The sequence below is a fragment of the Triplophysa dalaica genome, chromosome 15 (assembly GCF_015846415.1).
Source record: "Triplophysa dalaica isolate WHDGS20190420 chromosome 15, ASM1584641v1, whole genome shotgun sequence".
NCBI lineage: Eukaryota > Metazoa > Chordata > Actinopteri > Cypriniformes > Nemacheilidae > Triplophysa > Triplophysa dalaica.
In genome coordinates, this window is record NC_079556.1 from 6,884,252 (window position 1) to 6,897,844 (window position 13,593).

Genomic DNA, 13,593 nt, shown 5'->3' on the forward strand with positions numbered 1-13,593 from the left:
AACCTTTCAGGTGTATGCGATCCAGATATTGCCAGCTAACCACAATTCATGGCACTCCAATCAAGCTTAAATATGTGATATTGATTTTTACAGGTGCATATGACTTTGCTTTACCGGTATTGACTGTTTGGAGTGGCAATCTTGTTTAAGGCTCCGCTGACTTACAGAATGCCACCTGTTCCCAATTGTTTTATTTCATTGCAATATGACCATTTAGCAAGTTTATGATAATCCACCGGTAGAGGAATTAAATGTAAGGTGCATATTTGTTATAACCAAACCCTAATTGAGTTTTTGTTAGAAAGACACAAGAATTACAACTTTAAATTTCTAATAATTTATTTATCTCAAGTGCATAAGCAAATATGATATGTCAGTGCGTAAAGATCTTGCAGCAAGTTTAAAAGCTGTGCACTTTTTCAGTAGATGCCCTTAACCATAATTAAAACCCACAAACGAACAAAATCATATTTACATGAAGCAAAAACAACAACAACAACAACAAAAAGTTGAACCCACATGTTGAGCACTATATAATAGTCCAGGGAGAAAGAGCAGGGTTAAAGTGACACACTGCTAGGCTATTTACAATAGCGCTTTAAACCATGATACAGCTTCCATTAAGGACATCTTTCCCAGAAAAGCTTAACCACAGTTTGCCAAGGCGGATGTGATTTTTTATATCAATTGTTTTATACTTTTTCCACTGTGAGATAACTGGAGAAATATTTCAAGAGCATTGAGTTTTGAGAAGCACAGAATATCAACTGCAGCCACCAAGCTGTAATAGAATAAAAACAGCCAAAACAAATGTTGTAATTTGGTGAGTTTAACATTTAAATGTCATTCCCTTAAGTGATTCATCAGGAAAAAGACATTGTTTCCCCTCTGGTTGCAGTGGTAACAAGAACATCATATAGTAAACACTGCACAAGCAAGAATGTGAGTTTGCTTCTACACCAGCTGAATAAATGTTTTAGGAGCGTGACTGTCATCTGTCTTGACCAAAAAGCTTTAATTCATGAACACAGATCCAGTAATGCCTTGACATATTGTATGTACATTGGAAACATGTGAACGATAACGGCAAGAAAGCTCCTTTTGTTTTGACCAATCAAATGAAGTTGGAAGATCATTTGAAGAGATAGTTCACCCAAATATGAAAATTGTGTTATCATTTATTCACCCTGTATCTTTATGTTGTGATGAACACTGAGAAAGATATTTGGAAGAATGTTAGCAATTTTCACTTTTGGGATGTTGTTGACTACCATAGTAGGGAAAATGTAATGGTAGTCAAAGGTGCAACAGAGGTGTTTGTTTTCCTTAATTCTTTAAAACATCTCATTGTGTGTTCACCAGAACAAATAAATATACAATATTTTTTCTACTATGGTAGTTGATGATGTCCTAGAACTGAAAATTGCTAACATTCTCCCAAATACCTTTCTTTAAGCAAAGACATTTATAAAGGTTTGAAACAACCTGGGGGTGAGTAAATGATGACAGAATGTTCATCTTTGGGTGAACTAGCCCTTTAAGATCCCTTTTTTTAATCTTTGAAACAAACCTATTTTTGTCTGTGGTTCCTTAAATGCAGAAATAAATGAAAATTGCCCAGCTATACATAGACAGAGGCCACAACAGACATGGGTTAGGGAAGTTTTGCGTTAGCTTCGGGAATTAAGGAATACTGTATGTATTGACTAAAGAGTTTTAATGCAGTTTTAGACTGTGAGAAATGATGTGTTTTGAGAAGTGAACGGAATAATGATAGGAAAGTGAATCGCTTGAGAGATACATTCATAAGTACATTTGTGAAATTAACTTGCAAAAGTGGGGAAATATCCCCAAAAACAAATATGTGATACTGAAAATATCTTTGCATCCATAAATGTTACCAAACCACAACTACAAAATTGACAATTAAAGTAAGTAAAAACTTGCTGACACATTCACACAAATCAACTGATGGAGAATAAAAAACATGCATCAGATGATGAGTATACAAACCCAAAGTAACTGGTTTGAGGAAAAAACGGCCCCATTTATGTTAATCACAGAGTCTCAGAACAAAGTCAATTGTGAAATCACAATATGAGATGGAGAATATGATGAAACCGATCCCATGTATGCTATTTAAATATCCCCCCCCCCCCCCGAGAAAGAAAAAAAAGTTATGTCACGATGGCTTGGTGTGACAAATCTAAATTAATAACACAAAGAATGGTCCCTAATAGTATTTTACTATAACACCAAGATTGACTGTCCTATCAGGATTCCCTCTGAATTAAATATTTAAACATTTAAAACAAAATAATCAAATTAAATGACAGAATTGACTCTCCTGCAAACGAAACATAATGGGTGCTTATCACTAGAAGTTAAGAATCAATATTGGGGCAATCGGGAAATAAAATGGCATGTTCCACTTTCTGGACATCATGTTATCTGGACTACTGTTCAGGACTTAATCCTAATTTATGTGCTGGAGTTTTAGGCATAGGGGCTTGAAGCTCAAAACAAAATAAAACTGTGTATTTCCAACTATGAATCTAAACAACAGTGGAAGTTTATATGATCCAGTCTGTAGTGATGTACAAGGGTTAAATGAAAAGAGATTTATACTTTATAATTTAAGCACATGTTGCTTCAAACTCCTTATTTGAAGCAGTTTTATGATTAAAAATGAAATGCACCTTTTAGGTATGGCAGGTAAAACTGTTTGTTCATCAAATCCATCTATTTCTTGTAATACTGTTGAAAGTCTTAATTGATAAGTCCTCTACAACAGATAATAAACAAAAGATGAGAAAAATAATATTTATTTAAAAAAATTAAATAGTAAAAAGTAAACTGACACGCACATAATGCCACACAATTTGGTTCAGTTATATTCTGGTAAATTTCCATGAATACTTATGCAAACCTCACATTCACCTGTGTGATGTTCACAGGTCATCCTAATCTATGTCATACAGAAAAATCTGTTGTTTTTGAGTCTCAAGCCCCTGCCACCCTCATCTTTAATGTAACGCCTCTGCACAGATCTGCTCTTCTGAAATCTCATCCGGCATCTGAACATCAACCGGACTGCAAATGTCACTGTCGTTCACTTCCGCGCCCATCAGAGCCTCCTCTAGACCTTCAGCTTTCGCTTTTGGAAAACCGTGCTGCTCTGAAGGCGAGGTGCTTTCTACAGATTCTAGGTCTTCAATGCCAGCACGATAGTGAATCATGAGCAGAGTCAAAGCTTGGAGGCGTTCTCCAGACTTGGCCAGAGCAGCAGAGATAAGGGCCTTGCGTCGGCTGTCAATCGTATCTCGTTCCTCCACCATCATTGAGTTATTATGCTCCAACTCCTGGTCAATCTCCTGCTGCAACTTGTCCAACATAAGCTCCAGTTTCTGCGAGCGTTCATCTGTGGGGAGGCCACGGTAAAGATCCCGACCAATCTCTTTTACAGCTATGAACACGCTGTCGTCCAGCCCGCCTTCCTTGCGCACTAATTTGGAGCCACTGCTACCTGGTGGCTGTTTGGAAGGACTCGCCCCAGTGTATGTCTCTGTGTCACTGCTCTCGTTGTCGGATGTGTTAGGCGTATGCTTTGGAGAAGGCTCCGCCACCACTGGTCCCATTTCTGCCACTTGTTCTGCAAGCCTTGCTTTAGGCACCTGCCTCAGATTGAGGAGCCGGGAGCTAGTGTTGATAATGTGACGCGTTAGGCCTGTGGTAGCCCGGTTGATTGTAGATTTTGCCTCAGGATCTGCTCCACGGCGGTTTGAGGCCGCTACGCAGGTAGGGTGCTCAGTTAGGCACTTCTCTTGACATTTTTTATGACAGACGTAAGAGCAAGTCATGCACTGCGAGGCAGCCTTGGTCCACACCTTCTTCTTGCAATACTCGCACCAAGTGGGATTCTGGAACTGAGTGTCTTGAAAATTGTGCCGCATGTCTCCGAACTGTATGCTGCTGTAGCTTGTCTCGTCGCGGGTAACCATGAGCACCTGCTCCCGTTCCCTTTCCCTCTCTTTAACCTCCTCTTCCTGAAGACTCCCCTCTCGCTCATGTTCCGTTGGTCCACTGGTCAAATCCGGCTCTCCGTCCCCTAGGTAGATGAAGTTGAGCGTAACGTCTCCATAGCACAGTTTCTCATTAAAACCTTTGTGAGTGCTCAAGCTCCGCAAAGCCGTACGGCTGACGCTGGCCCTAGGTTCAGGGGCACATATACGGAAGGTACTCTGGTGTTCTGCAGAAGATGTAGATAAGCATTCCAGTGCTATGTGTTCCAAGCGTAAGCTGATGTGCCCCAAACACAAGAGACTACCAAGCTTGAAGGGGTCCTTGCACCAAAGTGCTACATTAAGGAATTTATGGTTGTTTTCAGCCTCAAAAACAGTTGAGGCTTTGTTCCAACGAGCACATCTGTTGCGGTACATGGTCTCAGGTGATTCCCAAAGACCCTGTTCATCTACGCTGTCCCTAGTGTTTGATGAGCTCTCTGATATCTTGTCTTTGGCTAAGTCTTGCTTGTTTGTGGCAGGAGTATTTGGGATCTCCTCGGTTGGCTCTGGGTGTTTACTAACAGGCTTCAGCTCTGGTAACTTAACAGGAGTTTTTTCTGTTGGTCTGTCCCAATTGCTAGCATTGGGCTGCGTTTTCTCTGGACTTTTTTCAACCACAGGGTCACTACCTTCCACTAGGTTTTGGATTTCCGACGAGGCTGATGTGACCTTTATATGGGGCCTAGGAGGAACAGGAGGCCGTGCAGGAGGTGGAGGAGGGGGAACTGTTGGTCTCTGTGGCTGTTCAAGTGGTTCACCAATCTTGTAAGTTGGCGCCTTTGGTGATTCTTTGGGCTGGGGCTTGAGTGGAGATTGAAGGTTCAGTCTGCGGTTGAGAATTGGCGAGATGGAACCAAGGGGATTGGCCAGGTTGGCCACAGTCTTTTTGGGGCTTTGGTTTACAGAAAGAAGGAAATCCTCTTTAGTGTCAACATTGAATGAAGCTCCAGGGGGTTTGGACTCCACAATCAACTCTTCGAATTCAGAGTCAATGTCTCTGTTTTCAGTTATGTCCATGGTGGTTATTGGGGCTGGGTCCTCCTCATAGCCCCCGGGCTGAGGAAGATAGCTGGGCTCTTCCATGGCCCCTAGACTTTCTTGCAGTGGCCCTAAGCCCCCAGTAGGCACCTGGTGCCGGACTGGCCTTTCATACAAAACGATCACTCTCTCTCCAGCTTGTTTAAGCAGCTTCGGCACTTGAACAGAAGACGTCACTTTGACTCCTGTCCAAAACATATAAATATAGACAGTGTTATAATACTTTTTACTATCAAAGTTTACAGTAAGAGACCACAAGTAACTTTGCACATGTGTTGTGTGTCTTTTTTTGTTACCAAGCTGAGCCTCAGTTGATAATCCAAACACACCAATGAAACATGTTTACACAATTTTGAATGCATCTAAATTTACTTTCATATTTTTTAAAATTCTTAATTCATTTACAGTCTATTTACAACGTTGCACATAAAGAGTAACAGGCAGCAGTAGAAAGAAACCTAGTGTCTCTGACCTCCAATAGCAATGAGACGATCTCCTTTCTGTAAATCCGCCAGGGCAGCTGGAGAATTTGGGGTGACGCTCTCTATGCTCACATGGACTGTGTCACCATCAGTAGCCGGAACATGTCTGAATGTCATTCCCACACTGCCAGACGGTCCTTTAATCACCTCAGTCTGCAACACACAAATAAATAAAAACAAAAGGAAACAATATGATCTTTGCTCGCAGATTGATCCAATACTCCTAGTATTATAGATTGTAACGCCTTTTCTTTTCACAGGTGTTTTTCCAGCAAACCTGACTTCAGGCTATAAAAACATCAAGATGGATTTGACAAGACCCAAAAGTTAGGAAGTGCTTTCGTCATCTGGACATTTTACTAGTTCAGAAAAACTGTCAAAGACTTTTAAAAGCTTAGCTTTCCAACAATAGCAGTTTGTAATTTGGGCGGACAATTCATTATGAAGTGAACAAGACAGCCTTCACTTTCTATACAAAGCTCTCTCTACCCATCACATCCTCCAATTTTCGTGGTGATAGAACAATTCTCTCTGAAATGAATGCAGGGGAGGTCTGCAATTACTGCTAATTTTACTCCAAACTTGCAAAGACGTAGCAGCTGCCATTTCTGGGTGCCTGCATCACAATATCCACCTGCAACTCCCATGAAGCCCCTCATGAGAATAGATACAGTAGAAATGAAAATCACGATCTGGGCACTAGAATAGGTGTTTTGCATTGATCGTTTATACAGTAGTTGTTGGCAAAGAAATATGGGCTGATCTTTTCATGATATTCTCCAAGTCTCCACTTGGTTTTGCTTTCCATTTGTGTTGGGGGTGGGCAAGTAAGACAGGATGCAGATCCACACTGCCAAGATGGATGACTGTAATTTTGCTGCTGTCATTTGTTATAACCCTTGAGAAGGGCACTGATCGAGTTAAACATGGGATGAAGAAACAGACAATCTACTCACGCTAGCAAAGAGGAAAACTGACTTGCCCAGTTTTGACCAACGACTGTGTACAGATGCAGCCCTAGAGTTCTTAGAAAGCAACTCTCCAAAATGTTTAACTGAAAAATGTAACAATATAAATTAATATATTTCAGAACTAAAAGCTGTGTTTAAAGTCATTCTTGAGACTGCTGTTCATTTCTATACAATGGCCAAGTTTATATCTAACCTGGCAATTGTAAAAAGGGTACTATCAGACACAAACTAATATAAACTTAAAAGAGCAATTGTATATTTAGATTATTAGTAACAATCAATCTAATTATTAATTAATCACTGGTATCTTTGTTTTAACACTGTTGCCATTTAATCCAAGCCATAAACTACATTATGTACATTTCCTCACCCGTGGGCTATTGGCTTATTGCATTAATACCTCAAAATGTTTGATTAGAATATTCACTTTTTAAAATTGTAAAACGAATACTTAAAGAGCTTTAGGGCCAAAACTGATCGAGCTGGTTTCTGTAACATAAATATGTTACACACCGCATCGAGACAAATGGCACTTAACATTTGTGCCAATAGTATCTGCATTCATGTCAGTAAACTGAGACACTGAAGACAAGTTTGTTCATAATAAAATACAGAGAAACACAAATCCTAATGACTGATTTGTTTAACTCTCTACAGGGATTATTATTTTCGAACATTACCACCCCCAAAGCACAACAACTCTCCACAGGGATTTCTCCCTTTAAATATGTCAGAGAGAGTTTGTGAGAGAAAAACAAAAGAAGAGAAGCTTCAGGCTTTTGTGAAACGTAGTCTTGTTTTGTTTAACAATGTTTTTGAGAAATATTATGACATTTAAAAAGAGTATTTTATAAAAGAGTACACCATTCTAGAACAAACCATTTTTTTTGTTTAAATAAAATAAATAAGACAACCACACAAAACAGATCATTGTTTCTTTGTGATCCAGAGTCTTGGATCTGATGTTGACCTTAGCGATAGAATTGCTGTAATTAAAAAAACTTTAGTTTTAGATCAAAGCCTTCCGAAACAGACACATATTGTATCTCAAAACTGGTGGGTACAATATATGATGCAAAAAAAATGACTGGAAAAGACAGATTACTTTTCTATACTGGCACACCCGCTCTATTAAAACAAAGTTTGCGCAGACAATTTTAAAGTGTTTAGGCATTTATCGACTAAAAGTCAAATTTGTCAACATTGAGGAGTACACTCGAAGTTAGATGGCCTCTGAATCGAAAACACATATCCACCAAACACTAAAAGCCACCAAATTATTGACACTTCAAAACTGCATAAACAAAATCTGAACACTGAAGTGTAGGAGTAAACTCAACCATGGGCCTTGAAATAACAACAAAAGAATTTGGACAAAAACTAAAAAATATTCTCTCCACAACAGAATGATACAAGGATAAGAGAGAATAAATGAAAGAGGGAAAGATAGATTTTTCTGACAAAGGAACCAAGCAGCGACATTGAGCGGCAATTACAGGCGATTTCTGTAGCCGAGCGGTGGCTAAGGGGTAATTACACAACCACAGAAGGACACAGCAGGAAGAACACACACACTCGGTATGTGTTAACTGTGTTTGTGTGTGTTGAGTGCAGGTAAACGGACTGTTGTCGCTGTGACTGGTACGTGAGGATGCTGTTCATTTGTCAATTTGCTGTCTGTCTCACCTCATCACCAAGGTTGACACAGAGAATCAGAGAAATCAGAGAAATCAGAGAAACAGCTCTTACCTCAAACAAACACAGAAGCTCTGTGGGACATTTACAGGTCATTCCATTGATTACACACAAATGTCAGTTCTAAAACAGATGCTTGCATACCATTATATCCATTCAACAGGACACAAAAGAACTAACCTAAAAACACTGATTTAATAAACTACTGTATATTGCATTTGGTCAATAAAACCCAAGAAAAACCTTAGAAGTTTTATTCTGATAAGACCAAATAGGTTTTGTAATGAAACTTTGTGCAAAACCTGTAAAAAAAGTTTTAAATAGATCATACAGTGGAATACAGACCACTTTATAGCTCCAATCTGTAACTTTTGTGTTAACTCAAAAATCTGTTATTAAAAGGGTTAGTTCACTTAGAAATGTAAATTATGTCATCATTTCCCTACGCTCTTTCAAACCTTTAAGATTTTCTTAATTCTGCAGAACACATAAGAAGATAGTTTGAAGAATGATAATAACGAACAACAACAGTACCCATTCCCTTCCATTGTATGGACACATAACCAATGCAAGTAGTGAAACGGTACCACTAGGGCTGGGCGATAAGGCAAAAAAGTAAACTCGCTAGTTTATTTCTATATTGAATCGATAACGATATTTATTTCGATATATAATTCATTTAAAAAAGCTCTTTTAATCTATAATAATCTATGTAAATAATCAATATTATTATTTATTAACAAAACAGTCTAACAAAAGTTATTGATATCACCTAATTAGACATGTACTGTTGCAACAAAGAGGATATTAGGCCATAAACAACATGTACCAGTTCATTCAGTCTCATTTTGACTCAATTGACTCATTTAGTAAAAGAGTGTTTATTCAATACATTCAACCAATGAAAGGGCTCCGTTACTGCGTACATTCGAACGCTATTGGCTCAGCACCTGTGCACATATATAACGCTGCCATAATGTCTTGCTCGAGTACTGGGATTCTTTCAAAAAGACATCTTGCATAAACTGTAATACATTTATTTAATAATGCAAGCATCTTTCATACAAGGTTCAAATTTTTTATGTGCAAACGAACTCACTTCATTACATCTGTAATCTGTACAGGGCAGCGCTGGTTTGTTTCATATGCACCAAATCATGTTAGCAGATATGTTAACGTCGGATATAAAAACCTTGGTGTTTGATATTAAAAGTAACTCGATTGCAATTCCGCCTCAAGTTTGTTTTGTTCAACCGGCGATTACGAAGGAAAATAAGAGACTTGATAAACCGAGTGATGACAACTCAAGGTTAGTTTCACTTTCGTTTCCGGTTCCAGTGATGTTTTCCTCCTCATGTAGAGTTATCTTTGCCAAGTGCAGTATGAAATGCACTTTGTACTTTGACGCGACTGCTAAGTTATTCTTATTTCTGCTTTCTGTTAAAATGGCAATAGCTTATCATCGTTATCGAAATAAATCCTATCGCGATTCGATATGATATCGTTTATCGGCACCAGGCCTAGGTACCGCTACTGTTCGGTTACGACATTCTTCAAAATATCGTTTGTGTCCTGCAGAAGAAAATGTTATACAGGTTTGAAATCACAGGAGGAGTCATTATCTGAACTAAATTTTTAGTTTTGGGTGAACTATGGCTTTAAGGAAGTTAAAAATGAAGTAAATTGAGGCCAATGTTGTCTGGTTACCAACAACAACCAAAACATCTTCATTTAAGTCCTGCAAAGGAAAGTCAGCCATATCTTCGACTTGGACCATTTCGCTTTTAATAACGATTTACAATTTGAGCTGTCAGACACATTTTTTTATGTGGCAGAAGTTTCATATTGCAAAACTGAAGTGGAATTGATTTACTTTGATTTAGTTACATTTCATTTTCTTCCGAGGCCTCTCTCCACACACAGCACAAAAAATACAATAGTATGCTTGGTCACCCTAACGCTGCCTTCTGGATGGAAACAGCCAATCATGGATGGAAACAGCCCATCAAACTGTATTGGGCACTCAAAGAGACAGACAGACGAATGAAGAACAGCTCAGATAAAACAAACTTGTCACAAAACATCAATTCTACATTCTCACATCAAAACTAATTGTATTTCTGTGAAAAAGTTAAATGAAGACTTTTGCAGGAGGTGAGGTCTTACTTGCGGTTGTCAATAAATGCATAGAGGTTCGTAGGTGGAATAGATAGAGTGTGTGCGTGTGCTGGCAGATGTGGTTATGTGCGCCTGTGGGATCGTTGACAGATGCCTATTGAAGGTATCGTGCAGAATGGACAGTTGCCTTGTGTGTACACCTGTTGCTGGAGGAGTGACTGCGCTCAGGCAAACCGCCCACTCTTCATCTCTCTCTCTCTACTTTTATCATTCTTTGTATTCTTTCTATTCACTCATGTTTCCCCTTCCTCCATCTCTTCTTCCCATAACCTTTCGCAGAAGCTGACTTATGTAAATCTTCTCTCATCCAAGGGAAACTCTCATCACCTAGGTACATCTCAATTTTAAACCACACATTGGTGTGTTTATTGAAGGTACATAAAAAAACGTTAAAATAAAATAATGTATCTTAACTACAAAATTTTACGTGAAAGCTCAGGGACTTCAATATTTGTTATGTTTTACAATTCGAAGCTACATTTTAATTTCTCTTGGCTTTCTTACTCGTTTTCTACATGACTTTGTAACTCTTTTCAACACAAGATTTCTAACACAAGATTTCATGAACTGTAACTGACTTTGTGACATTCAGGTTTAAAAAAGAGGCTGCGATGTGACACAAATGATGATGCTCAACACACCATCAACAAACTGTCCTTAGAGGAGTAGTTCACTTTCAAAATACAGTTTTATGATAATTTACTCACCCTTATGTCATCCAAAATGTTTATGTTTTTTTTCTTTAGTCGAAAAGGAATTTAGGTTTTTGATGAAAACATTCAAGGATTTTTCTCCATATAGTGGACTGCAATGGACTCCACATTTGAAGGTCAAAATTACAGCTTCAGTGCAGCTTCAAAGGGCTTTAAACAATACCAGACAAAGAATAAAGGTCTTATCTAGCGAAACGATCAGGTCATAAAAAAGTATATGCTTAATAAAGAGAAATGCTCACCTTGCTGTGTCCTGCGATGCGCGTTTATGACTTCACAAAATACATAATTACGTTTAAAAGGTCACGCCGATTGTACCGATTCAGTGTTTACAAGTTGAACTTGCAAGTGTTCAACATAATTACATATTAAGTGAAGTCATGAAAGCGCAAGATACCCTTATTCATCATCTGGTATCGTTTAAAACCCTTTGAATCTGCACTGAAACTGTAATTTTGACCTTCAACCATTTGGTGTCCATTGCAGTCTACTATATGGAGAAAAATCCTGCAATGTTTTCATCAAAAACCTTAATTTCTTTTCGACTAAAGAAACAAATACATAAACATCTTGGATGACATTGGGGTGAGTAAATTATCATGAAAATGCATTTTGCAAGTGAACTACTCCTTAAAGGCAAAGCAAAACCCCGACGGAATCAGCGATTATCCAGATCACACCTGTGGCTTCCAGATCAAACATACAGCAGTCCAGAGGCCGTGCCAATGCAAACACACTTGCCACGGAAGACCGTGTGATGAAAAACAGGTTCAACAATGACGGAGCAGCAGGTTTATTGTGCGCTTTATGTTGAGTGAAGAAGCCGTTCGGTAAAGAGATCCATCGTCAAACAATGATCTAACAGCACACTGGATATGTAATTCGGTTTGATGCGTTTCAATGGCTGACTCAGAGCAAACAGTAAGGACCGAGGCAGCAGCCTTGAGCAACGTCATGATCCATATAGATGCATGAATTCGACTGTCAGAAAAAGTCAGGGTGGGGCTTTTATTTATATACTATAGAAACAGGATCATGGCATCATAAGCTATTCATATATAATACATGTCTGGAATGCTTTCCATAGTTAATGAAAACCGAAGTATTATACATTCTATTTTCTTGGATAGAGCTGATCTAGAGCACAATGCCTGAGTTCAGTAACCAGATGTACTAGTGAGAGCTGTCAGAGCAATGGTCAGTAATCCAATCATCTGGCACATGTCAGAGAGATTAGTGTTAGGGTATAGGGTAGCAGTCCCCGCAAGGCAGGCATGCGCACACACACACACGCACAGACACACAGCCCATATGATAGCTTTAGCGATTAATTGTCTGCTCTATTTCAAAGGGAGGTGGGAAGAAAGGTGAAGGAGATTTGAATGGGAGAGGCTTAGATTGATTAGTTAAAACATATGGATGGAAGATTTTGGGAGCATCTGGTGTAAATACATTATACCACGAGTAACGTTTGAAGATTTCTAGAACTGTTTGAAAAGTTATTATTTCATTTTTTGTAAAATCATTTTTTATTATATGCCTGTTAAGCTTAAATGACATATGCACACAAGCTGGCATGGACTTAAAAATAAATATTAGAGCATAACCAGATGATTTATGTTATTATAGCGTGATTTGACAATGTGCAAAAAGGCATGTTTTGGGCTTGTGAAATGAATGCAAGGAAATCGAATTATTGATATGTTACATTTGATTCTTTTCCTAATCATTTTATGTTGCTTCATTGTATAATTTTAATAGCAATAAAAAAGACATATGTTTACAACTAACATGTGTAAAGGGGCCTCAACGATTTATTATCCTCAAACAACAAAACCAGATTTACACATCCTCCAAAAAACATTCACGCTAATTTCTTCCATCACTAATGGTGTTAAATATTAAACAAACCTCTACTGAGAAATTCAGTTTGATGAAAACTCCTGTCAATTTCCAACAATACCTCAAAACCTGTGACAACCAACGGAGGAAGGAAATGAGAAATTAAGCAGGGTGCGTTGCTGTGGATTATTGCGTGTTGTATTAAATTGTCTGGTTTGACTCACGTGCGGCATAATAACTGATGGCGTGGTGAAATATTGTCAACACTGCCCTTTTCTAATTCTCACCTAATTCAATCACTCAATCGTCTTTTTCATTTCATCCATCCTCTATTCCATCCAAATGAACCAAACACTCCTTCAAATTATAGTTACACAACATCAGATGACATGGTGTGATGTTTTCCAAAAGCTACTTTATGTACAGTCTCAAAGTTTTGAGTCCGATACAATTTTGAGCAAAAACTAATTGTCACGAAAACTTAAAGCACTACCACACACCGTTTAAAACACAACCCCACACTTATGTTAAAAAAAAACCTAAGCTGTTGTTTATAAGGAAGAAATCCTCCATCATTGCAGCAAGTATCACTAATTGTTTTTCATTTTCT

At 38.4% G+C, this 13,593-nt stretch overlaps 1 protein-coding gene across 1 annotated transcript in view; it reads right to left on the reverse strand.

Moving 5' to 3' along the window:
- Positions 1 to 321: 321 nt before the first annotated feature.
- The window catches only part of pdzd8 (PDZ domain containing 8), a 33,274-nt gene continuing 20,002 nt past the window's right edge, over positions 322 to 13,593 (reverse strand). The window contains exons 4-5 of the mRNA XM_056767905.1: positions 5,575 to 5,737; positions 322 to 5,287 (exon numbers count right to left, since the gene is read on the reverse strand). Of these exons, the coding sequence (XP_056623883.1) occupies positions 3,027 to 5,287; positions 5,575 to 5,737 (2,424 nt within the window). The 3' untranslated portion in view covers positions 322 to 3,026. The remainder of the gene's footprint in view (positions 5,288 to 5,574; positions 5,738 to 13,593) is intronic.